The sequence below is a fragment of the Pavona decussata genome, unplaced genomic scaffold, assembly GCF_977016875.1.
Source record: "Pavona decussata unplaced genomic scaffold, jaPavDecu1.1 SCAFFOLD_4, whole genome shotgun sequence".
NCBI lineage: Eukaryota > Metazoa > Cnidaria > Anthozoa > Scleractinia > Agariciidae > Pavona > Pavona decussata.
Window position 1 is genome coordinate 1281372 of NW_028145428.1, and position 24487 is coordinate 1305858.

The 24487-nt window shown below is 37.7% G+C and overlaps 1 protein-coding gene and 1 long non-coding RNA gene across 5 annotated transcripts in view; one reads left to right on the plus strand and one right to left on the minus strand.

Moving 5' to 3' along the window:
• Positions 1-24487, minus strand: part of LOC146489685 (MAM and LDL-receptor class A domain-containing protein 2-like) — a 62091-nt gene that overhangs the window by 28353 nt on the left and 9251 nt on the right. For 3 of the 4 annotated variants that reach the window (XM_085103972.1, XM_085103954.1, XM_085103962.1), the window contains exons 4-15: positions 19024-19277; positions 18038-18128; positions 17495-17881; positions 16597-17013; positions 15235-15636; positions 14083-14198; positions 11544-11826; positions 10119-10306; positions 5833-6008; positions 5522-5694; positions 5210-5290; positions 4661-4836 (exon numbers count right to left, since the gene is read on the minus strand). In XM_085103972.1, the coding sequence (XP_084960098.1) occupies positions 4661-4836; positions 5210-5290; positions 5522-5694; positions 5833-6008; positions 10119-10306; positions 11544-11826; positions 14083-14198; positions 15235-15636; positions 16597-17013; positions 17495-17881; positions 18038-18128; positions 19024-19277 (2744 nt within the window). The remainder of the gene's footprint in view (positions 1-4660; positions 4837-5209; positions 5291-5521; positions 5695-5832; positions 6009-10118; positions 10307-11543; positions 11827-14082; positions 14199-15234; positions 15637-16596; positions 17014-17494; positions 17882-18037; positions 18129-19023; positions 19278-24487) is intronic. The other variant, XM_085103981.1, reaches the window with a different exon arrangement.
• Positions 6036-7045, plus strand: LOC146489686 (uncharacterized). Its single transcript, XR_014863491.1, has 2 exons — positions 6036-6175; positions 6573-7045. It is a non-coding gene; the product is annotated as an uncharacterized LOC146489686 (long non-coding RNA).

The following is a 24487-nucleotide window of genomic DNA, read 5'->3' on the forward strand; positions in this document are numbered from 1 at the left end:
TAGATTGTACGCTGACAACTTGTCACTGTTTTTCAGTTTCCTTTCATTGCGCTTATGCTTATGCTTGCGTCGTTGCGTCGTACGTGTAAACCGGGACGACGCAAGCATAAGCACAAGCGCAAGCACAAGGCGCTTATGCTTGCGTCGCACCGGTTTACACGTAGGTTTCTTGTGCTTATGCTTATGCTTGCGTCGTACGTGTAAACCAGGCTTTACTGTGATTCCTATCGGTGGTGGCTACCAATGGAAGGATATTTTTGTGCGGCTTAAAGCTCTTCGGAGAAAGCAGATTTTATCAAGTCCTTTTGGTATCTAAAACGAATATTAGGGGTAACCATGCATTTTTCAGAGATTTTTTTTTACAATTTTTATTTGCTTTACATGACACAATATTTAACAATAATACATGTACAGATTACTTACAATAATAACTTTTTTTCTATTATAATGCAACACACAAAAACTAGTTACAATACAATATTTTACAGTTTACACGTCTTACATCGATTACATTAAAGAGAAGAAAATTAATTAATTAAATTGTTTAGGGCATCTTAAACTAAAAGAAAAGAAAATCAACTCATTGCAGTACCAATTCATAAAATATTAGTAATATCAATATTAGAAAGAGGCGAAACACGGAGATAAACGAATTAAAAGGAGACAAAACTGAACTAGGACAAGACTGCACCGAAGAAAATTATTATAGCTTTTGGTTGCTGTTGCATGACTGGTGTATCTATTTTACATACATATAACTACCCCTTTTTGTTCAAAGGTTAATATTTTGACGAAAATAGAAAAAAGAATTTAAGGAAGAGCACATTTGTTTATTTGCCATTGCAATAAAACTTTATTTTGAAATTCCTTTATGGTTGGTTTTCTCTCAAAGTATTTGCAAGCGTAAAATATATTGTTTTAGCAAAATAACGAATTAGTGCAATCTGCATGTTGGGTAATCAGTTAATTGTTGAAGAGCGGGTATGTCGTTTAAGGTTATTTGTTTATTGGAAAGACTAATATCATTGTTATTTACATGATTAAACCATAGTAACGTTTCAGAATAAAAGGACTGTGACACAATGCAGTCTAAAAAGGTATGTTCAATAGTCTGGATTAGGACAGAAAAAACATGTTTTATCATCGGCTAGTCTAATTTTGAAGAGTTCTTTTTTGGTTACTAGAATTCTATGTAGAAGCTTGGATGAGAACTGCCTTAGTTTATTATCTCTTGTTGAATGATATATAAATAAAACTTTGTTTTTCCATTCTGAATATTCGTCGGCAAAGTTGATTTTCCAGGTTTTGATGCCAGTTGGCTCCACTGAGGAGTTTTTGTTCAGCACTTTATAATAATGTTTGCAGCGCTTGTTTGCTAGATCTACGGGCGTACTTTCAGGTGACAAGGATGCCGTAGTTGAATTTAGTAGCTGTTCATGTAAAGGTACTTCAGCTGACATGGCTTTCTTTTTCAAGTCGGAAGGGATCGCAGCCAAGAGTTGAAAGTAATGAAGATAATTTGTTTTAATACTAAACTTGTTTTGAAATTCTTCGAAAGTTAAGAAATTCCCATCAGCATTTAGGATATCTTGAATAAAGAAGATTTTCATATTAAACCAAGATTTCCAAAATAGCATCTTTTTCTCGATGGTTATCGCTTCATTATTCCAAAGCAGGAAGTTACTGTACACGAGAATATTTTAGTCTTGTTCTTGAACTCTTGAAAATACTGTAAAAACTCCCGATAGAAAGTATGTAAATTATTGTTGATACAGGCAGCATTATAGTTACATTTGAGAGGAACTGTAACCCACCATGTGTGGAGAGATAATGATTGGGGATTGCTTTGAATAAAGAAGATTTTCATATTAAACCAAGATTTCCAAAATAGCATCTTTTTCTCGATGGTTATCGCTTCATTATTCCAAAGCAGGAAGTTACTGTACACGAGAATATTTTAGTCTTGTTCTTGAACTCTTGAAAATACTGTAAAAACTCCCGATAGAAAGTATGTAAATTATTGTTGATACAGGCAGCATTATAGTTACATTTGAGAGGAACTGTAACCCACCATGTGTGGAGAGATAATGATTGGGGATTGCTTTCCATGAGTCTCGGGAATTACTAAAAAATCTACTTATCCAAGTTAAGCGTAAAGACTTAACTACTACAGGAAAGTTAACAAAATTAAAACCTCCTTCCGCAAGGGGTTGATACATAACCAATGTCTTTATTTTATCTTTTTTGTTTTTCCACAAGAAATTGAACAGCTCTGCGTTGACCAATTGAGACACTCCTAACGTGTTAGCTAATAAAGATTTACCGTAGAGCGTAAGATCCCTAGAAAGCCATAAATTCAACTTAGTCTTCATTTTTCTAATCCTATTCACGAAGTTCTGTTCAACATTCTTATTTTGGTTATACGACAGAAACATACCCAATACTTTAATTTGATCTTTCGTACTTTTGAATTCCAGTATCTTAGAACGGCTATGTTTCATTGTCCCTAACCACATTGTTTTAGTCTCCTTTTTGTTTAATTTTAAGCCTGAAACCGTTCCGAACCAATTAATGACTTGGAGATGTGATTTAAGAGAGTCTACGTTGCTAGTTATTATGGTCGTATCATCTGCGAATTTTGAAATTTTTACTTATTGATCATTTGGTAACTGTATGCCTCTACAGTTTGGGTTTTGGCGTAACTTAAGGGCTAACAGCTTCACTGCGAGTATGAACAAACAGGGGCCAAGCGGACACCCTTGCCGAACTCCTCTTCATATTTCGAAATAATTGGTCATATATCCACCATCCATGACAGAGTTTTGTGCGTTGTTGTAAAGAACAGAAACCCAATTTTTTTAAATTATCTCCGAAATTAAATGCCTCTAAAGTTTTTAATATGAAGTTTCACTCCAAGGTGTCAAATGCCTTTTCAAAGTCTACAAACAGAAAAATTCCTTGAAAGTTTTTAGTATCCGAAAATTCCATTATATCGCTCAAAAGTCTATGTATCTGCCACTAATAAATCCGGTTTGATCTGTATGAATCAATTTCGGTAACAATTGTTCCATTCTCTTGGCTAGTAATTTTGAAAGGAGTTTATAATCAACATTAAGTAAAGAGATAGGACGCCAATTCTTTAAATCCGTCAGGTGAATATCACCTTTTGGGATAAGTGTTATTGTTCCTTTTTTCTGTGAAATTGATAAAGATCCTTCTTGAAAAGAATCGTACGAATTCAGGAGGTGTTTTCCCATCAAGTCGAAGAAGGTTTGGTAAAATTCTTTTGAGAATCCATCTTTTCCTGGAGATTTTTTGTCTGCAAAAGATGCTAGAGCATCTTTTAGTTCTTCCAAGGTAAAATCCTTTTCTAAGGATTCCTGTTCATCCACATTTAATTGTGGAATGTTTAAACCCTCAGTAAAGCCGTCAATCTTTTAATTGTGTTCATATACGGAGGTGTTGTTATTGCCATTAGTTTTAGAAGTGTACATGTTCTGATAAAAAACTTCAATTTCTTTATTGACTTGCACGGGGTCTGAAATTATCTCGCCGTTTTCTTATTCAACTTCTCGGATTAATTTTTTCTCTTAGTTACTCTTTTCCAGATTACAGAAGTACTTAGTTGGCTTTTCTCCTAGCTCGAACCATTTCATCTTTGATCTGAACATAGCTTCTTTCCCCCTTACTTCATGTATCTGTTTGAGTTCTTCTTAAGCAACTTCATTTTTTTCCAAAATCTCCTGATCAAAAATTTTGAAGGGCTTCTTCTTTGTTTCCTAATCTAAATCTCTTTTGTTTTGAAAATTTAATAGTTTTGGCACGTACTTCCATTTTTATTAATTCCCACAGGAGTTGTTTATCTATAACTTCAGAGTATTTATTCAGAATTTGTGGATATAACTTTCATCTTCCAGTAAGGTGTTTTTAAATTTCCATAAGCTCGGGCCTCTTGTGAATTCAATATTTAAGAAAACTGCTTTATGGTCTGGTGCTATTGACGTACGGATTTCTACATTTTTGACACAACTAGAAAGGGGGCGAGAAATCAAGAAAAAGTCAATCCTCGATTTTAAATTCAAAGGTTTCGACTCGTATGTGAATGATTAAGCGATGGAATGTGTTATTTAGTTCGCAACAGCAGAATACAGTTTATGAAGTAGAATCCATATGAGAATTAGCCATGTGGAATTTTTCGTGTCGAGCCAATGACGTCACTTCCCGTAATTTGAGCCAAGCGGCCTTGTTAACTTCCGGAACAAGGCCAAGTAATGGCGGCCGTGAAATCTCGAATAAAAGGCTGAAAAAAATACTTCCAATCGCCGTAAAGGATTGAAATTTGGTAACATGAGTAAGAAGGTCATATTCTACACGAAAATGCAAAACGATGGAAAATGAAATTTTCGTCCCAGGGGCAATTTAAGGTTTTGTGGAGAACGTGAACGCACGACAATGAATTTTTCATTTTCTTTTTTAACTTGTGCGCCACTCCTACCAACTTGGTCCTGGAAAGTTCGCCATTTTTGTAAAAGTTGAGCGAGTTGTAATAATCGCGAACTAACAAAAATGAAATAAAGTTATATTTTCAGGTAATGTTTTCGTTGCCGTTGCCGTCGTCGTTGCTTAAGCTCCCTTAAGAGGGGAACTTTGTACTACTCACGTAAACTTTGTAACTCCCCTCCTGAAGCGAGGTCTCAAAAGTTTGGTTTAATTTGTGTTCCTGACAATCCAGAGCTAGGCCTCTATGCACCAAAATCTTTTGTTGAGCAAGCTTAATAAACAGGTCAACTGGGCATCCAGGACAGTACAATCCACGGCAGCAGTATTTATAGGTTGCTGTTATGGTCAGGGAAAACAAAAGGTAGAAGCATAATCAAAGGCAAAAAAAAAAAAAAAAATTGTCACCAATTTTTTCCGTTTATCAAAATTGTAGGATTGCTTCACTGCTACGGCGAATCAAAATATATTACGACGAAGAATGGTTCCCAAAGGCAACTGAAATTAGTACAACTACCAGAATTCATTTGGTTTTCCTTTTCAAATTCAGATATTGTTGACAGAAAAGAACAATAGCTCTACTAAGCATGCATGAGAAGACCAAAAAAAAAAAAAAAAAAAAAACCCTAAAAAAAAAAAAAAAACCAGAACAATTCTGGTAGTTGTAGTGAAATGACGCCATAGTGAAAATATCCTATTGAATAGCAATTACCTTCAATTAGAAGTTGTTCTCCAATTTTGACATTGATTCTCCCCGGAATCGAATTAATCTTAAAGTCTAGATAGCCAACACCTATTGAAAAAAAAAAATAAATAAATAAAAAAAGAAAAATCAAGAAATTAATTATACCTATAACATAAGACTTCAGATGCAGAGGTAAGCAACAAATAACAATAGTTTTCCTGGCTTGGAGTGGATCTTTTCAAATCAATATGGAAGACTTGCTTCGATCTCCCTCATACCTCACCAACTTTTCAACCTATAATTATTGTACTGTTTAGTAGTCTATTTGTCGGGCCTCACCTGGCAACACCCAAAATAATCGTTTCTTTTGAATTGGCCGCTCATATGTGCCATTTGGTAACTTCATCCCCACTGAAACATGGTCTCTTCCTGCTCTTTCTTTCATAAGCGTTTCCACAGGATAAAGGTAGCATTTACTCAAGAAAATCTCTTTGGATGTCTGCCGTGGAAACCTAAGCAAAAACATAAGAACTTGATGGGTCCACAGGGCTGAATAGGGTATCTTTGTTGTAGGAAAAGTGAACAGTACTTTATTAAGTAAGACAGCGACTTTTACAAAACATATGAGGAGAACAAAACTGATATATTACTTATCCCATTGGTTATGACGCGCCCAATATCGCACGGGTAGTTTTACCAACAGCACATTCCCTGATTCTTGTTTATCGTTCTCACTTGAGGTTTGGTCATTTTGGCTTGTATCAAGCCACAACTCGCAAGAATCATCACAAGCCATATAGAAGGTATAATTCCCGCTTTCTGGAACCTAAATGAAACAACAATATTGAATTAAATGAATTGCCAGCATTTGAAAATGTGTCTTATCAAGTGTAAGTTGATAACTTTCACCCAACTGCTGATCTTTTTAACAAGCCTGATTTAAATACGAAATTGATAGTTGTCCTTCTACCTCATTAAAGATACTTAAGGACGGTGCCTACTAATACCGAAGTATTTTTGTTCGGTTTATGACAATGCGGGAAAAGTAGATCTTAGCAAGGCCTATTGGAATCCAAAAAGAAAATTGGGGGTAACTACGCATTTTTCAGAGATAATTAAGCAATAATAACTCTAAAAAGCGCCAAAATATAAAGCAATGTATGGGATTTTTTCTTAAATTGACGCTTAATTATCTCTGAAAAATGCATGGTTACCCCCAATTTTATTTTGAGATACCAAAAGCATTTGCCAAGTTCTGCTTTCTCCGTATAGTTTTAAACCGCGCAAAAATATTCCTGTATTAGAAGGCACCACCCATAGGAAACCTGAGTATCTTGCGATGCGCAGAACGTATGCGCTGTAACAATAGTAGGCACCGTCCTTAATTAAGATCGATGAAACCTTGTGAATTCACCAAGCCACATATTGTTATCTTCAATTGTTTGCTTGCGTTTAGCTGTCAGCCACACCATTGCACTAATCCTCCCGCCCACGTCTCCACTAATGTTCTTTTAACAATAACCGCTGTAAACAATCGCAGAATTTTTGATTGGCTCATTTCATCCATTGTAACATTCCCGAGAAAAAAGCGGTCATTACAACGTCCTGCTACATGGAATCAGCAAAATCTAGAAATTTGCCACTCTCGTTTATCTGATCAGTACGGAATGATTATAGCTGCCTTGTTTTTTTTTTTTTTTGCAACCGTATTGTTCTAAAAACCAACAATATTAGAAAAATATTGGCATGTTCTAGTTACATCATGCAAATAATTACAAAAATTGGCAGATACAAGAAAAGCCTTACAGACAAAAGAGGCGTTTACATAACAAAAAATTAAAAAAAAATAACAAAAAAGAAAAACATTATCAGTAGCTAAGCAGTTTTCTACAGCCGTTTTCTTTATTTACAGCGGTGAAAGATAATTATAAGGACAGTTTGGTAGCTACTTCAATGTACTAGGGAATGGGGACTAAGCTTAGAGAGGTGTGACCCTAAATTTTCTTTCTTGAATTTGAATAGCGTTGGCTAATTAATATTGAGAAAAGGGAAGAGAGATTTCCATTTCTTATGATTTGCTCGTGATTTATAAGACTTAATGTGAAATTGTGATTTGAGAAGCATAAGGAAACTTTTTAAAAGTGGGATCTTATTGTTTGCCCTGCAACACCATATGAAATACCTTGCTAAAAAAAGCACAAATTTCGTTGTAAGGCGGAAACGGAGTTGTCGGACCTCAGACCTAAAAAAAATGGCCACCTTTTTTGAATAGTTTATTTGGAATTAACTTGAACCGCTTTAGCCTTTCAACCAAATTATCTAAAAAAAAAAAGAGACCTTTGGATAGAGCCAAAATAGGTGGGCTAGGTTTTCTGAGGAGCTGCTACAGAAAGAGCAATTCTGGTCTTCTTTAATACCAATTTTGGTTAGCAAAAGGTTTGTGGGTAGGATTCGGTGAAGAAACCTGTACTGGAAGTTTACGAGGTTTGTGCTTTTGGTACACTTAGCTGCTAGCCCATAAGTGGCTTTCCAATCAGGAGTCCAATTTTCGTCAGAAGGAAAATTGTTGTTCCATTTCAGTTGGCTTTTTCACTGGTGAGGTGCTTTTGGTGGAAAGAAGTTTCTTATACACTAACCTGTTACCCTTGTCACTTTTAAGAAATGTATGGAGGAAGGAATCGGGTTTTATTGAGTCGCCAGCTTCCTTAGGAAAATGCACGTTGCAATGGTAACGAAGGGCTGATATAAGGCCAAAGTACTTCAATGGCTTTACTTGTATTTTGTGAGTGTTAATAAACTCATCGAAAGAGAGAAAATTGTGCAAGTCCTTCATTAGATGAGCTATCTTGGTAATTCCATGAAGAGAGAGTTGTTTATTGAAAGTCGGTTTGTCTTCAATACCTATAAGCGAATTGTGCCATATAGGTTGCTCAAGAAATTGTCGCTTCGTTTTTATATGTTTACAGAAATTGACTTCTGACCATATTTCCAGAAGTTCCTGTACAAATGGGTCTTGCACCGGTATTGTCTTTCGAGTATCACTTTTGTTTAGATTACCAATAAACACTGATTTTCCGCATATTTTCTAAGTTCAAGTTTGAAAAACTCTTTCCATTTTCCATGATCAGAATCATCAAGATATTTTTTTATCCAGTTAGTCTTAAGCGACTTGTTAAACAACGTTATGTCAACCATTTTTAAACTTCTTTTGTCGTAGTCGTTTATCATCACGCTTCCTTTAATCTTGTCTCCTTTATTATTCCAGAGAAAACTGTAGAAAATGTCATTTATCTCACTTATGATTTTGTGGTTTGTTACGAGTGGAGCTAGGATATACGTAAGCTGTGATGCGGCTAAGCTTTTGATAACTAGAATTTTTCCAAGAAGAGTTAATCGTCGATATTTCCAGCAGCTTAGTACGTTTCTGGTCTTGCCCACTTTTTCTCGAAAGTTTAGATTTAGCATGATATTGTGATTAGTAGAGATCCAAACATCAAGCACTTTGACTTTATTTTATTCTTTCCCGCCATTGATCCAATCCATAAGGCTTCGGTCTTTGTGTTATTAAGTCTGATACAAGACACACTGCCAAACTTTTCAAGTGTATCAAGTGTGGCAGATAAAGAACTTCTAGTGCCATTAAGGATAAATGTTGTGTCGTCTGCATACTGACTTATTTTAATTTCTGTATTGTTAACAGATATTCCCTTAAAATTATCGTTGGATCTTATTGCTTTGGCTAAGATCTCCGCCGAAAGTATGAAGAGATATGGCGAGAGAGGGCATCCTTGCCTTACACCTCTTTGTAATTCAAAGAAACTGCTTGACCACCCATTATTCAGAACACAGCCTTCAATGTTTTTGTAAAACGTTTTAAACCAATGTATTAAAGATGGTCCAAAACCAAAGTACTGGAGCGTGCGCTCGATAAAAGGCCATTCCAGCGAGTCGAAGGCCTTTTCGAAATCTATAAAAAGTAGTAGGCCTTGCATATTTTTTTCTGAAGCATACTTGATAATACAATCTATCAGCCGTTTGTTTTCTCCGATGAATCTTCCTTTAAGAAAGCCAGTTCGATCATTATAGGAATAACAGTCTTTATCCTGTTTGTAATGGCTTTCGCAGCTATTTTGTAATCACAGTTCAGAAGAGATGGAGGGCGCCAGTTTTTTAAACAGTATGATTCGAAATCTTTCTTTGGTATACAGCTGCCTTGTTAGTTATTTATCATGCCATCTCGCGATATCCTATTCAGTTACGGTTAACTCCTTAAGGTCGGTTAAAAATTTAAGGCCTTGTCACAAGGAGAAGATTTTCGGATAAAAGTTCAGGTCCTCATGTAAGTTTTAAGCCCACCAAAATAAATGGAGCAAAACTATTAACACCATTAACGTTTCTTTCCTCACACGTTTGCCTAAAAGAACGTGGCAGATCTGAAGATTTGATATCTGTTTTTGTTGCTCATTCACAAGTAGACCAATGTCATATGAATGTCCAATGTCCATATGACAATAGGCTAAATATTCATTAATATCAGTATTACGAGACAACAGAACTGACTCTAAGATGATGATGTCAGCAAAAATTTAAGCTTTTATTCGAAATAACTTTGGTTTAGTATTTTTGTTGGTAGAGTTCCACGCTTTCCATGGCTTATGACCAGTTTTAAAAATAGGCCATTTCCGAGTTGCTGTGAACCTCACTATGAAAGCGAGGTTAAGTGCAAAACTTTTCATATGAAAATTAGTTTTGTTTGCATATGATTGAAAACTAATTTTCATGACAAAAACTTTGCACTCAGCCTCGCTTTTATAATGAGGTTTAAAGCAACTCAGAAATGGTCTATTGGTAGAAGCTTTTGGTATTCTCTGTGGGCTTACAGTATGTAGCAAATCATTTATACAATAAAGTGTGTGAAATTTGCTATATACAGTACCTGTAAATATGCTGTCAGGCGCTGCCCATAATTTGAGTGGATGTTTTCTGGTGCGTCAAAGTTTTCAAGGATGCTCACCACATCTGGACTGTTCGGAAACCTTCTATCAGCCTCAAGACTGGCTAGCATCGAGGAAGGGATGTTAAACCAAAATTCCTGGAGGACACCATGAGCGGTTGCTTCTTCATCTAAAGAAAAAAGAACGTCACTAATGTCTTTAGCTTTGCAGGAGGTAATCACGTGACGAGGAGATTAGATCCACCATACATTTTCTATTCCAATGAAGATTATTTTTATTTTATTTTAGTTATTTATTTCTTTTTAGAACACACAAGTTTTCCGTGGATAGTATGATCACACTCATTGTGCCGATGTTTTTTGTGGCTTATTTGTATGACTGTCTGAAGATGAAGAAAGATGTCGATCGACGTAGATTATTTTTATGCGAGTGGCTATTGCCCAACGCTCTAAAAATTACTGGATACGATGATAGTATGCGATGATGCATAAATTCTTGGGTTTAGTTATAAGTAGAAATTTGAAGCCTGGTTCTTATTATAATTTTTTTAAAGGGTCTTGATACGAGCAGGCAAGTCAAAAGTTTAAAGAAAATGACAAAACATTTAAGTTTATACAACGTTTCGACAGAGACTTTTGTCATCTTCAGTTAAAGTACAAAGCGTTGTAAGTTGAATTGATAATAAGTAGACAAAAATGTGAATTATGATAAACGGTGACAACAGAATGAGGGTGAAACGTGACAATTTGAGAAATTATAAGGATAATTTAAGAAACCCATCAACAGATCTAGAGACGTCGCATACTGGTGAAAACAAAGGATAATTCTTTTTTTACGGATACTTGCATGAAAGAACCTTCTCTTTAATAAAATTAATAGGATTGAAACTCGATGAGCTTAAGTTGATAACTATTTGAACTCGTAGTCTGTGATGGATGAAGAAGAAGAAGTAGTTGTTAATATTTAACCTTTACATGCAAGTTACATTCTACATAACCATGGTGCTGAGCTTTTCCAAAATGACAAAAACAGAGGGAGTAACGATAGCCATATACGTGACTTCTAAAAAGGCATAATTTTTACCTCTAATTTATCAAACGCGATAAAGAGTGTTTCATCCCATTTCCAAACACCGCTAAGTGGGTAAAAAAACAACAACAAAAAACTTTCGAATGTTTGATATAGCTTCAGTCTCAAACCATGTATAGGTTTTGAAGAAATTCCGGGCAAAAGTTCTAAACTCTCCAATAACAAAGATCACATTTCCTAACCTCCTTAATCGTAGTTATTCCCTTTGTTTTGTTCTATTGTATTATTCATGTTTTCAGAACTCTTTAGCACCAAGAAAAATGTACACCCAAAAATGTTTGAATGAAATACAAAATATAACCGCAAATTTCTCCTACCTGTTGCAGTTATCAATACTTCACAGAGGGTTAGATCATCCGCTTCATCCGCAAAAATTGTCAAGTTTGTTGCCATAATTGACGGCTTACAAATCATTAGCCTTCTGAGTTGACCTTTCCAATCGTAAACTTTGCAGTCTGCACTTTCAGTTTTCTCGCTGTTGCTTAAAACAACCCGTAGTTTAGGTATTTCAGTAAAGCAGCATTCTGGTCTGTTCATTATCCAGATTTTGTACACAAAGGCTCTTCTATCCAAACTTACACTCCACCAAAGCTGTTGACCCTGTGAGACCAAAACAGATCCGACATATAAGTCTGAATATTTCCAAATAGCTACAGCTTATTATGTCATTCTCGTTACCTTTTTGGAGTTATTTTTTTCCGTCCTAATCCCACTATTGAAAAAACTCCTTTTTACCAGATGAATATCTATTCTAAAACAATTTTACTGTTCATGAAAAATCACTGTTTAGTTATCAGTCAAATATATTTTTCATGAACCAGCAAATACCACTCTCCTTGTAATTGTCATTTGCTAACAATCACTATAGCTCAAAAGTTATCGTTTGTGTCACGATTTTGTCACATGGGTGTGCATTTCGACGTTTCCGCCTCTATACGTGAATGGCCTCCTTTAATTTATTAACCCCTATCTGTTTACCAGTGTGGCCCACCGTCAATAAAAAAGATCCAGTGCTCCAAACTTTGAAGACCACAGAGCTGGTTGGTTGGTCAAAACATAAAAATTAGCATTAAGCCAATTGCAATTAGAGAATACTGCACTTTAAAAGAAGAAGTCTCCTTGCACAACGGAATCCTGTTTAAAAACCAGTGCATAACCATTGTTAACGCAATTAGACTAGAGATCATTTCCAGAAGTCACGCAAGTCACCTAGGATTGAAACTCGTTTAGGAAAAGCTCAAGATGCCGTCGTTTGACCTAGAATGAACAATGAAAGTAAGGAAACCATCACAAAGTGCTCCGTGTGTGCAGAATTTCAGTCAAGGAACCCGAAAGAGTCAATACAGACGTTGAAAGATCCAGATGGTCCCTAAAGCCGACTAGCTGTGGACATGTCCATTATCCAGAGAAAAGAATACATCGACCATGTGGATTACTACTTAGACTAAATTCAGTGACACTATATTCACCAACAATCGTATAATAGACCCTTCTCCAAAATGTAGGCGAACATTCAAATAAGTTAAAACTAAAAACGTATACGAGCACCAGAAAGAGCACTTTTACTTCAGTAACCCGGCAAAGTTTCAACATATCAGGTGTAATATCAGCTGAGAAAATGTAAGTTGAAAAATGAAAAATTTACAGACGTTTGTATGATTGGGGGTATGATGTATATACATAGTCATACAAACGTCTGTAAATTTGTCAAATTTCATCTTACATTCCTAAGGTGATATAACACCTAATATGCTGAAACTTTGCAAGGTTACTAGAGTAAAGGTGCTCTTTCCGGTACTAGTATCAGTCTTTCATTAAGTTCAATTATAACTCATTCAAATCTGTTGCTGTCATTTGGACAAGGGTCTATTTCCAAAGGAACAACTCATCAGAAAGTGAATCTGAGATGTTCTTGTCTCCGACAATGGTGCACCTCTAATAAGCCAGGAGTTCAGTAAGTTTGCCGAAGAATGGGTATGACACGTGACGTCATCTCTGTATCATCGTAAGTCAAATGATCAAGCAGAGTTGGTAGTAAAATTCACCAAGAACCTACCGTATTTATTCAATTAACCGCCCTGGGCGCTTATTTAATTTAATGCCCACGAAGGTTGGCACTTATTCGAGATGGGCGCTTATTATTTTCGCAACATTTTTAGAAAACGAAGCCATTTTTAGAGAATGACAAAACAAGGAATAGCAAGTTTATTTCGCTTCAACAAGACAAAACAAAGTGCAAAATCTAACATAGACAATATAAAATTTCATTGACCACCGTACCAAAAACCAATTTTGGAACACCACTGACTCTCCTCTTTCTTCGCTGGGCTCGAACAGAATTTTTGTTGTTATTGTTGTTGTTGTTGGGTTGGGGGTGGGGTAAGCGCTTATTCAAGGGTGGGAGCTTGGGCTACAGAGAAGGGGGTTATTTGAAGGTGGGTGGTCAATCGAATAAATGCGGTTTTCAAGATAGCGTTCCAAGATAGAAAGGAGCCTTGGCTTGTCTTGTTAAAGTACAGAAACACACCTGTTGAAACCACTGGAACAGGCCAAGCCAGAAGCTCATGTTCTGAACGGAAAGAAAACTCTCACGCTAACAGCCTTAACCTTTGGCCTTTGGTCGGCGCACCCATTACCACCACTAGTTGGTCTATAGGTTCGAGTAGCGCTACTACAAAGAGGAAAGAGCAGGCAAGCAGGAACTCTCGACAAACAACTGTCAGATAGGTCTTACCTAGCGAAGACTGGCAATGTCAGTACCGTGAATCATGGGTCTTAAGATTTCTGTTACTGTCTTTACGTGCAGTGTATGGAACGTATGGTAAGTATATTAATAATACTACTTAAGTTACATACGTTTTGCCGCTTGATCGTGAAGCAAGAAGCAATGTTTCCATCAACAGCATGGAATGATTTTCCTGTCATTCTAACATAAGATGAATGACTTGTCGGCCGGCCGGAGACATAAGTTCCTACAATGGTAATACTGAAATTACTAATTAAATTAAAAACAAGGAAATCGGCAATGGGTATTTTTTCCACCTGTAATTTCATAATGCAATATAAAAAGAAAAAAGGATACAACACATATTTCCAAGAAGCCCCAGTAGTAATAACGGAGAATCGTTTGCCGTTGCCACAAGTCCATCCACTAAATATCGCGAGTTTATGGATATATGTATAGATCTCGTGTGATTTTTGAGAACGTTCTTGAAAGCAAAAATTGCTAAGTTTACACTAGAGTATCTAGGCTCTGTTACAAAGGATACTTGACGGATGTTTCTATTGGCCGTGGACATTAATCCGAAATTATACTAGAAATTTTGTCTCTAAAGCTGTTGGATTGCAACGACCTAGCTATGGCAAGCTTTTGATTTTTGTGATAGAGAAGCTTTCCCAATTATCTCAGTTGTTTTAAATTAAATATACTGATTAGATTTAAGCCAAGGTACTTGATGTTCATCATAAAATACACTTATCTTATGTCTCAAGAGGAGTCACTTTTGAAATTTAACTAACTAACTAACTAACTAACTAACTAACTAACTAACTAACTAACTAACTAACTAACTAACTAACTAACTAACTAACTAACTAACTAACTAACTAACTAACTAACTAACTAACTAACTAACTAACTAACTAACTAACTAACTAACTAACTAACTAACTAACTAACTAACTAACAAACTAACTAACTAACTAACTAACTAACTAACTAACTAACTAACTAACCATAAAGGCAATGAAGCCTTCGCGTTGCACTTAACATTTACAAGTATGGTCGTCACTAGGTGCTCCTAGACGTCTGAATTCGTAAGCGACCAGACAAACTGCGCACTGGGAAAACTGGAATTTGGTCGACGTTGCTTAGAAATAAAAAAGACTAAGGTAGCTGGGGGGTATATGACTTTAGGCATCTATTCTAATCTTAAACGTTTGTCGGCTGTGATGTATCATGAAAAAAGTTTGCTATTTCATACTTTCATACTATCAAGAAATACTTACGTTCCATTGTTTGACAAGTAAACCCACGATCTTCATTACATGTCCCACTGAAAAGCTTCCATTCGGGGAAGGATTTGGCTAGCGCGGCACATACCCCACTGCTCGGATAACCAGGATACCAAGCGCTGGATAAAATATTCTTGCCCCCTAACCACCACCACATGGGGTGCTTGCTAATACCAATAAATGCTTGATGAATAGTTGCATTCGGGTGCTCTATGTCGATGGCCGTTAGATGACTGCCAATGATTTTCCTTCTTACCTCAGAATCCACAACGGCTAATTCAGCTTTTTTAAGTAAACAGTAATCACGAGCACCGTACCATGTTTTGCGAATATTTCCGGCAAATACTCGAAAACATGCATTCTCCGCCGCAAACCATGAAGCCTCACACCTTGATCCTGAAATATAAGCGATAATTACATTTCCCTTTACTACAGAGTAGTTACTCTGCTCTAGGCTCGGAAAATGTGCTCAAGCAGACAAAAACCGTGACAAAAGATCGAAATGAAATACAATAGATAGGCCGTAAGGAGACAGACATTCTTTATACTGCTAGGATTTTATTGTCACTGAGTGGCATGCATATGCGCACTGGAAGAATATGATCAAGTCAGTACTCAGTGTGCTTTAAGTCTTCTGATTAAGTGAGAAGTATATAATTTAACAATTTGTAACGCAGGTAAACTTGGCAAAAAAAAAAAAAAAACCGAGTTTTCCCAAAAGGAGTCACACTCATATTATTTCGATTATTTTTTTCCGGGCACTCTACCACTGAGCTATAGAAGACTCGAGCAAACTAGGCGATTGAGCCATTACTATACGACACAGTACAGTACAATGTACTTGTTACTCCCAAGCGAGTTTTGAGATCCGGTTTACAAAACGATAATAACTTTAGTTAAATTTACAAGAGTGCATTTAAGAGAGACTAGAACTGGAACTGAAGATCATGAATACCGTGGCGTTTTCACGGCCTTCTTAAACAGGTGTAACGAGGCGGAATTTCTTTTCTTGGTGGTTAGCTCATTCCAACATTTTGAGGATCAGTAATAAAAGGACCGTGAGGCCAAGGACATCAGGCACTCTTTTAGGCTGACGTCATGAATGTCGGAGCGCTTAACAAGATTCATACTACGGCAGTTATAATCAACATTAATATAATTAAGTCTCTTAATTTTGACATCTTAATTATAGAAAAAAAATATAATGAATCCCCTATCCTACTAAAATTTATGGTTTATTGTAACTCTTAAAGGTGTGATTGTCTGGGTGGAGATATTGATTTCGATAAACTGAGCGGGTCCAACTTTTTTAATGAGGTGATACCAAATGTAATGCAACACATACTAAATGCTTACCAGCAGGCATTGGTCTCTGGCAAACAAATCCTATCTGCATAGAGCAGTCTTCGTCATTGATTCTCCACTTCGGAAACCAATTCTTTTTAAAAAGCATATTAGTACACACCCCATCTCCTGTAGGCTCTCCAGGTCCCCACAGTGGTGACTTGGAATCAAACAGAGCATTCGTAACAGTATGCCATCGCCCAGTATTGACAGCATAACCACCCACGAAAATTTGTTCCGATTCGTCCATGTACTCATCCATAAACTTTGTAATTGAGTGTAGTTTTAAGGTGTTCTCAAACACGGCGAACCGTCCTCTACGGTTATAGCATTCTAATCGGGCAAGGCCCCATTTTTTCTGAGGGGTTAATTGCAGCTGAAAACAAAATTCATCCAAACCACGCCAACCAGGAGGACATGAATTAGGTCCTGCATTTGTAGAAACAGCTAATGTTAATTATATAAACGAGACTTTGACTTATACAGTAGGGTTTTAATGCGTTAAGTATTTCTTAGGTGTACGTTCTTCAATTATCGAACTTTTGATAATTGGTGATAAAATTTTAGTCATTTTCTCGGCATAATTAGTTACCAACCAACGGTGTCACCTTTAAGGGCAACCCTTCTTAAGGAGCGACTTATTTCGTTTGAATTGGAAACAAATAACAAGTATAGTAATAGTGAGTCGTCAGAATTACAGGTTGTAATCGTTAAAAACTCGGGAATAGTTCCGAGTAATTTTAATAGGATCGCAATGAACAAAGTATCACCGGCCTTCAAATTAGAATTCATTTATAATCGATGTGTAAAGTGAGCAGGTCTTTGATATCAGCTGCAGTATATCTCATGTTACCCCATTGCATCTTGTGTTATTTCATTTATTTCACATATCTTTTATCATTTCACTCACGTGGTAACGACACATTAGCGTAGAAGTGCCCTTCAATAGAGTGACCACAACAGGTGTGATAGTCATCTAGGGCAATCACATTAGACAACAACTCCCCACGGCTTATAAGCAACACCTTTTTGTAATGCGACTGGTAATTGGCAGAGGCATAGAAGAAGTCGCGAGGGAAGCAGTGAAGGTTAGCCAGTGACAGCTGTCGAGTAACACTGTTTGCACAATTCGGCACATCCCCTGGGTAGACAAAATACATCACATCGGCATTGGAGCTGTTTTTCGTTTGATGAGCTTGCATCGTGAACTGATCAATCCAACCACTGTGAGATGGGACTCGGTCGAATTTGAAGTCTGTAGCGTCTTCCTTTACAAAGGAAAATAGCGTCTGTATCACTAAAGCAAAAAGAAAATAAAGGCTCAGGTTTGCCAGCTAACTTAAAGAACAAGATAATGATTGAATTAATGAGCCTACGTTAGATGTAAATGTTAAATTATTATTGATTGTGGGTCTACCAATCCGATTATCCATATTAAAAGTTTTATTCTCACCAAGTCGTTTACATGCCCCATGCATCAATTTAATGTTGTCAATGGCTACATCACCTGACCAAGAAAATCCTCTCACACCCTCCAAGACAATCTAAAAAATGCAATGAGTTTTTATAGTGGTTATCTTTAACAGCAATTTATGATACTGTTAATCTCTAAGAATGCTTTGATCTGCGCACTGCCCGGCTGTATGCCTTAATCTAAACTAATTCAATAATTTATTGGTACCCTATTTCAACTGGCAAACAAAAGATGGATTTTATTGTTCCTAAGCTTATCCTAAGTGAAAAACCTTTTTGAAACTAAATAAGTATGTATAATTTTAAACAAAGGATAGCCGGTCATCGCCCCCCCCTCACCCACCCCTCACAAAATGTGCGGGTATAAAAGACTACGACAATAAGACTTGGAGTATGGATAGTAAGTCCGAAGATGTTGTCACGATTTTAAAATGTTGGCCTTCCTTGATTTCTGGTGAACGCTGAACTTCTATACCAAATTGTTTCCAGATCCTCAACGTACCTAGTATGTTGAGAATTTTACCTGGAATCAATTTGGTAACAATTTGGGGCGTTTAGACTCGGCTCGGGCAGAATATTCCCCCTCACCCTCCCCCCCTCCCCTTCCCCACCACCACCGACTACCGATTACCCACCCATGCACACACACAGAGACACACTCTTCTGGGGTTTACAAAAAACGTACGACATAAACAAAATATACGTAGGATAATATATTTTTTAGTCTCACTCTGACTATCTCACTTTTGAAGATGATAATTGAAAAAGTCCTAGAACTGTCTTTAACGCTCTGTCTGACGACAAATTTCCGCAGCTGATCTATACCATGAATGCATGTTTAATTTGGAAGATGCTTGATCCTTTTGTCAAGCATCCCTTTTGAACTTCCCACGTGTCTTTTTTGTGTGCTCAGTTAATTGTCATACACCTGAAACATTCTAAGAAAATTCGAAGCAAGTATATTACCTGGTACCCAACGGAGGAATTTAAGAATACAGCGGCCTCAAACCATTGATTGGGATGATTGCCACTTTTGATCCATTCAACTGTTTCATCGTTGTTTGTTTTCATGTAGATTATCAAGCTTCCAATAGAACTCCCATACATGTGATACATGATTGACATACAGTTTTCTCCTTGCAATTTAGGGCTTATAAGCCTTACGTTGTCGCCATGTTGACGCGGTGCCGACGCTTCCAAATATGCGTACTTTCCATTACCTAGGACAGTGTATGGTAAGTTGTTTTTGAACGCCGTGATTGTGCATTCTTTATGTTTAGAGTTTTCAAACATTATTATAGATAAGGTGTTGATTTACTAAAGTCCCTGATTAATTATTCGGTGCTGGAAGATACAGCTCGACTTTCGAAAAAAGATTCTCAAGCTTATTTTAATAAGCTTATTTTTATGACAAACCCAGCCTACTTCTCGGTGTTTGGAAATCGGATGAAACACTCTTTCGCTTCTCTGATATACATTTAATACTACATCAGTTTATTAGAAAATGGGTTCTCCTGGGAAAATATTTTTGAGATAATCGGCCAGTTAATGTTGAAAAAAATTACCATAGTTACACCAGTAAACTTTGAATTCTTAACTGAGGAGGACACAGCTTTAAGCTGAACAGGGAACCCTCACAAAAATTATGAGAAAAAAAGGTCGTTCGGTTCTTTCCTGAAGGCAGCGACCTTTTTGATTAATTAGGCGAGGTCCTCTCTTGCAAGGAATGGGGCCGAGTTGTAAAGTTCGGAATTATAGATTCCTCGAAGTTTTGCAACCAGCTACCAAGAATAATACAATGACCAGGGTGTTGTAATGTTATTGAATAGGGACCCCACAAGATTCTGGGTCCCTGACTGTTTTTTCGGAGCACCCCGAGACCGTTTTGGTGGCCATGTTTGAGTTCAGTGTGAGAGCACGTGTTAGACAGTTTTCACTTCGTTTCTTTCTTGAGAATATTAAAGTTAAGGTTTAGAACTGTATTAGAGATAGACTTACAACATGGTGTCAGACGTGGTCGATTTTTGAGAAGTGAACGAATTGCAAGAAGGTGCAAAAAGGGTGACAAGTCATATCCTATTGGCCGAAAGAGATTCACGTTCGCCTGGTCCGCCAGTGCTGGATGCACACGCATCGGAAAACTGGAGGCAGTTTCTAATGCAGTATGAAATTTACCTTGTGGCGAAAGCGAAAGATGAGAAACCAGATAAACTAAAGTTAAACGTGATACTTCATTGTGCTGGGCCAAAAGCTATCGAGAAGTACAGTCATTTTGTTTTTAACGTGGGGGAGAGCAATGAGTGTTATGACGATGTCTGTAAGAAATTTAAGGAAATATGACAAGGGGCTAGGAATGTTATCTATGAGCGGCTAGTGTTTAATCAGCGAAACCGGAAAGAGGGAGAGCGAACTGATAATTTTGTGCGTGAACTAAAGAGACTGTCCCTGACATGTGAATTTGGAGATCTAAAAGACTCATTAATCATGGATCGTATTGTTGGTAGAGTGTTATCGGATGAATTACAAGGAGAATTGCTTAAAAAGCCAGACTTTGCAGAGTGCTCATGATAATTGTAGAACTTTTGAGGCAGCTGAACAACAAAAGCTGAACGCTCATCGGGAATTCAGTTTGTGGGGAGGTCAAACGGACATGGCAGGGCAACTGCTAGGTGGTGTAAATTCTGCGGTTACAAGCACCCATTTAATCAGCCAAATAAATGTCCTGCATTTGGAAAAAAGTGCATGAAGTATAAGAGAGAAGGACACTGCACAGGTGTGTAAATACATTGCTAATAAAGGTTCACAAGTTGACACGGTGGAGCAGGAGAATTCTTTTGATGAAAACTGTCAGGGCAAGAGTGAGGATGTGCCTCGTATTTTGGATCTGTTGAACTGGGGACTGTTTCTGACAGCATAAAGAGAAACAAAAGCTTGATTACTCTCAAGATTGCAGGAAGAGACGTTCGAATCAAGGAAGACATAGCTGCAGAAGCCACAATTATCCCCTACAACCTTTACACGCAAATCACTAAGAAACCTCTACAAAAAATTCATCAACCGCTTAAAGGCTGGCTTTTAAAGAAACCCATACACCCAAAGGGCTCCGTATCTCTTCCGACTTAGCACAAGAACCGAAAACTCGATGTGTTGTACCTTGTTGTCGAAGGCGACCTCACACCACTGTTGGGTTGTGATGCCTGCCTGGATCTGGAATTGATTAAGTTTATAAATCTTTAATTTACAGATACACCTGAGCCTCATGTCGCGAATTCAGAAAAATCGAGACAAGATAACGACCAGAGTATTTTCGAGACTGACCCTGTGCTGCGTCAATATCAAGACATTTCAGTGCATCTGGAGATTGATCCTTCAGTACCTCCAGCAGTCCACCCACCAAGGAAAATACCGATTGCTCTGCTAGAAACAGCTCAACAAAAACTCAAAGAGATGGAAGAAGATGGTATCATGTTCAAAGTGGAGGAACACCTTGGGTGCCATCTACGCTAGTTGCTGACAAAAGGAAAGCCAAAGATAAAGACATGAACATTACACCATCAAAGGACGATGTTCGAATTTGCATTGACCCAAGGGACCTCAATAAGGCTCTCAAACGGCCTTATTATCAAATGGTTACTGTAGAGGGGGTAGCAAATCGCCTGTCAGGTACAAAGAGCTCCACGCCCCTTAATGCCTGTAGTGGGTACTGGCAACTCCAAGTAAATGACGAACGTTCTAAGCTCTTAACGTTTAATACCCCTTGGGGGCGTAACCGATTCACGAGACTCCATTTCGGCATTTTACCAGCCCCTTAAAATCACCAATGTGAGGTGGACAGACTTTTTGAAGGGGTTCCTGTTCAAAAAATAGTAGATTATTTCCTGATACATCGTGAAGATCAGAGAGACATGGGTCAGAAGTTAAGAGCAGTACTTGACAAGAGCAGAGAAGTAGGATTGAAGCTCAACCCCCGAAAGTGAAACTCAGAGTTCCAGAAGTAAGCTATGTTGGACAAATTCTCTCATCGGAAGGGTTGAAACCGCATCCTGAGAAAATCAGAGCCATCAATCAAATGCCCCCACCTTCAGACGTAGCAGGTGCTCTCCGGATTCTAGGAACAATCAACTACATAGACAAGTTCATTGAGCACAAAGCTCATCTTCAAGGACCCATCTCACAACTTACTTGAAGGATGCAGCATTCGTTTGGAAGAAACCAAAGCAGGAGGCTTTCGACAAACTGAAATCTGTCATAACTACTGCAGCTGAATTGGCCTATTTTGACAGCAGCAAGGAAACAGTGCTAAATGTGGTTGCAAGTAGTACTGGACTTGGTGCAGTGATCATGCAAGATGGTAAATCAGTTGCACTCAGCTCCAAGACACTAGATAAGACACTAGAGAAGATATGCCATCATTGAGAGAGAGCTGTTAGCTATTGTTTGGGGAGCAGAGAAATTTCACACATACGTGTATGAGCTCAGAATTATTGTTGAAACAGATCATAAACCATTAGAGGCCATTTTCAAGAAACCGTTGAATGCTGCCCCTCCCAGGCTACATAGGATGCTGCTAAAACTTAGCAAGTATGACCTGGATGTTCGTTATGTTCCTGGGGAGAAACAAGTCATCTCAGACTGCCTTAGCAGAGCACCTTTTACTGAAACCGAACCAGTTAGTGAGCCTGAAGATGTCATCGGAGTGAATCTTATTGAAGGACTTGGACTTGAAACAAGTACACTGAAGATATTTAAAGACACTTCAAGCACTAATGAGACTTTAAGAGTGGCCTTCAGAAAAAAATGCGAGTTGATGAGTTTTCCAGGGAGTACTGAAGCTTCAGAGAAGAGCTAAGTGTAGAAGATGGGCTTCTCTTCAAATCTGACCGACCAGTTGTCCCAAGAGCCGAAGTGTTCGATGAAATTCATGGAGCACACTTTTAGGAGAAAAAACAAAACTTAGTTTTCATAGAAAGTGAAGCTCTACCTGTAACTAGACAATTTACGAGATCTACTAGGACATCGAGAAGCAGTGCTATTACTTATATTCCTAGCCGAAGTAGAACTGTTACCTATCAACGTTCATTTTTCATACGCGCGTGCCGCACATGGAATGTTCTTCCCGCTGAGCTACGCACAAGTCACATCTCTTTAGCTTTATTCAAAATTTTATTACTTCAATATTATTAAAAGGCTTTGAACTTGTACGACGCTGACGACATTAGAACTTGGAGAACAATCTGTCCTAGGTGTAACACAGCGAAGTCTCTCCAATGCCCGCCAACGTGCTGCTTCTAGCAATTTGGTCTCCCGCCTTGTCTCCTCTCAAGTTTTATGCATTCATATTAGTAGTTTTAGTTCTTAAGCAATTTGATATAAATAATTAATGAGGGATCCGCTGTAATTGGCTACCCTGTAGTGGTCTCCCTGCCTAATTATTATATGTTTGGTATTTATTTTTTTTTGTTTCTATTGTTTGTTTCCATTCTGTTTGTATTTTAGTTAGGCGAAGCTAAATAAATAAATAAATAAATAAATAAATAAATAAATAAATAAATAAAAAGTATTTGCTTTGCAAGAGACTATGTTTTCTGGCCATCAATGGCAGCTCAAATCAAAGACAAAGTCAGCTCCTGCCCTATTTATAACGCTCTTCGCAACCAACAGCAGAGAGAGTCACTGCATCCACATGGCATACCAGGATTACCATGGCAAATAGTCGGGACTGACCTATTTGAATATGCAGGTCACTTACAAATTGGTCACTGATTTCTATTCAAAGTACTTTGAAATAGAGCTACTTCACCAAAAAAATTGCCACCTGTGTTATCAACAACCCGAAGAAGACATTTGCAAGGTTTGGAATCCCAGACAAGGTTGTTAGAGATAATGGCTCGCACAACAGCAATACCAGAAATTTATTCGACAGTACACACGAGTTCAAAGAATTTGCCAAAGAGTGGGGATTCCACTAAATACAAGTTCACCAGAGTATCCTCAATGGAACGGTGCAGCTGAGAGGGCAGTACAGACTGCGAAACGTATCCTAAAGAAGGCTGCAGCAGACCACAAAGACCCATTTGAAGGACTGCTCACGTATCGCAATACATTTTTTCAAAGATATAGGTGTATCACCTGTACAATTGCTGATGAGTCGTCGAACAGGCACAATGATCCCGACTCATAGACGTCTCTAACTACCACAAGCTGTTGGCCCTGATCAAGTTGCTAAAGCACTCAAACCTCGCCAGAACATTTCCAAGAGGAACTATGACAAACAAAGCAAAGATCTGCCTCCACTTGAGATGGGAGACAAGGTGCGAATTCGTCCAAACAGAGGACAAGAATGGCGCAAAGCAGAAGTGTTGCCAAGGTCATACCTCTTGGAAGATGATCAAGGGCGTATAGTTTACAGACGAAATAGGAGATAGATCAT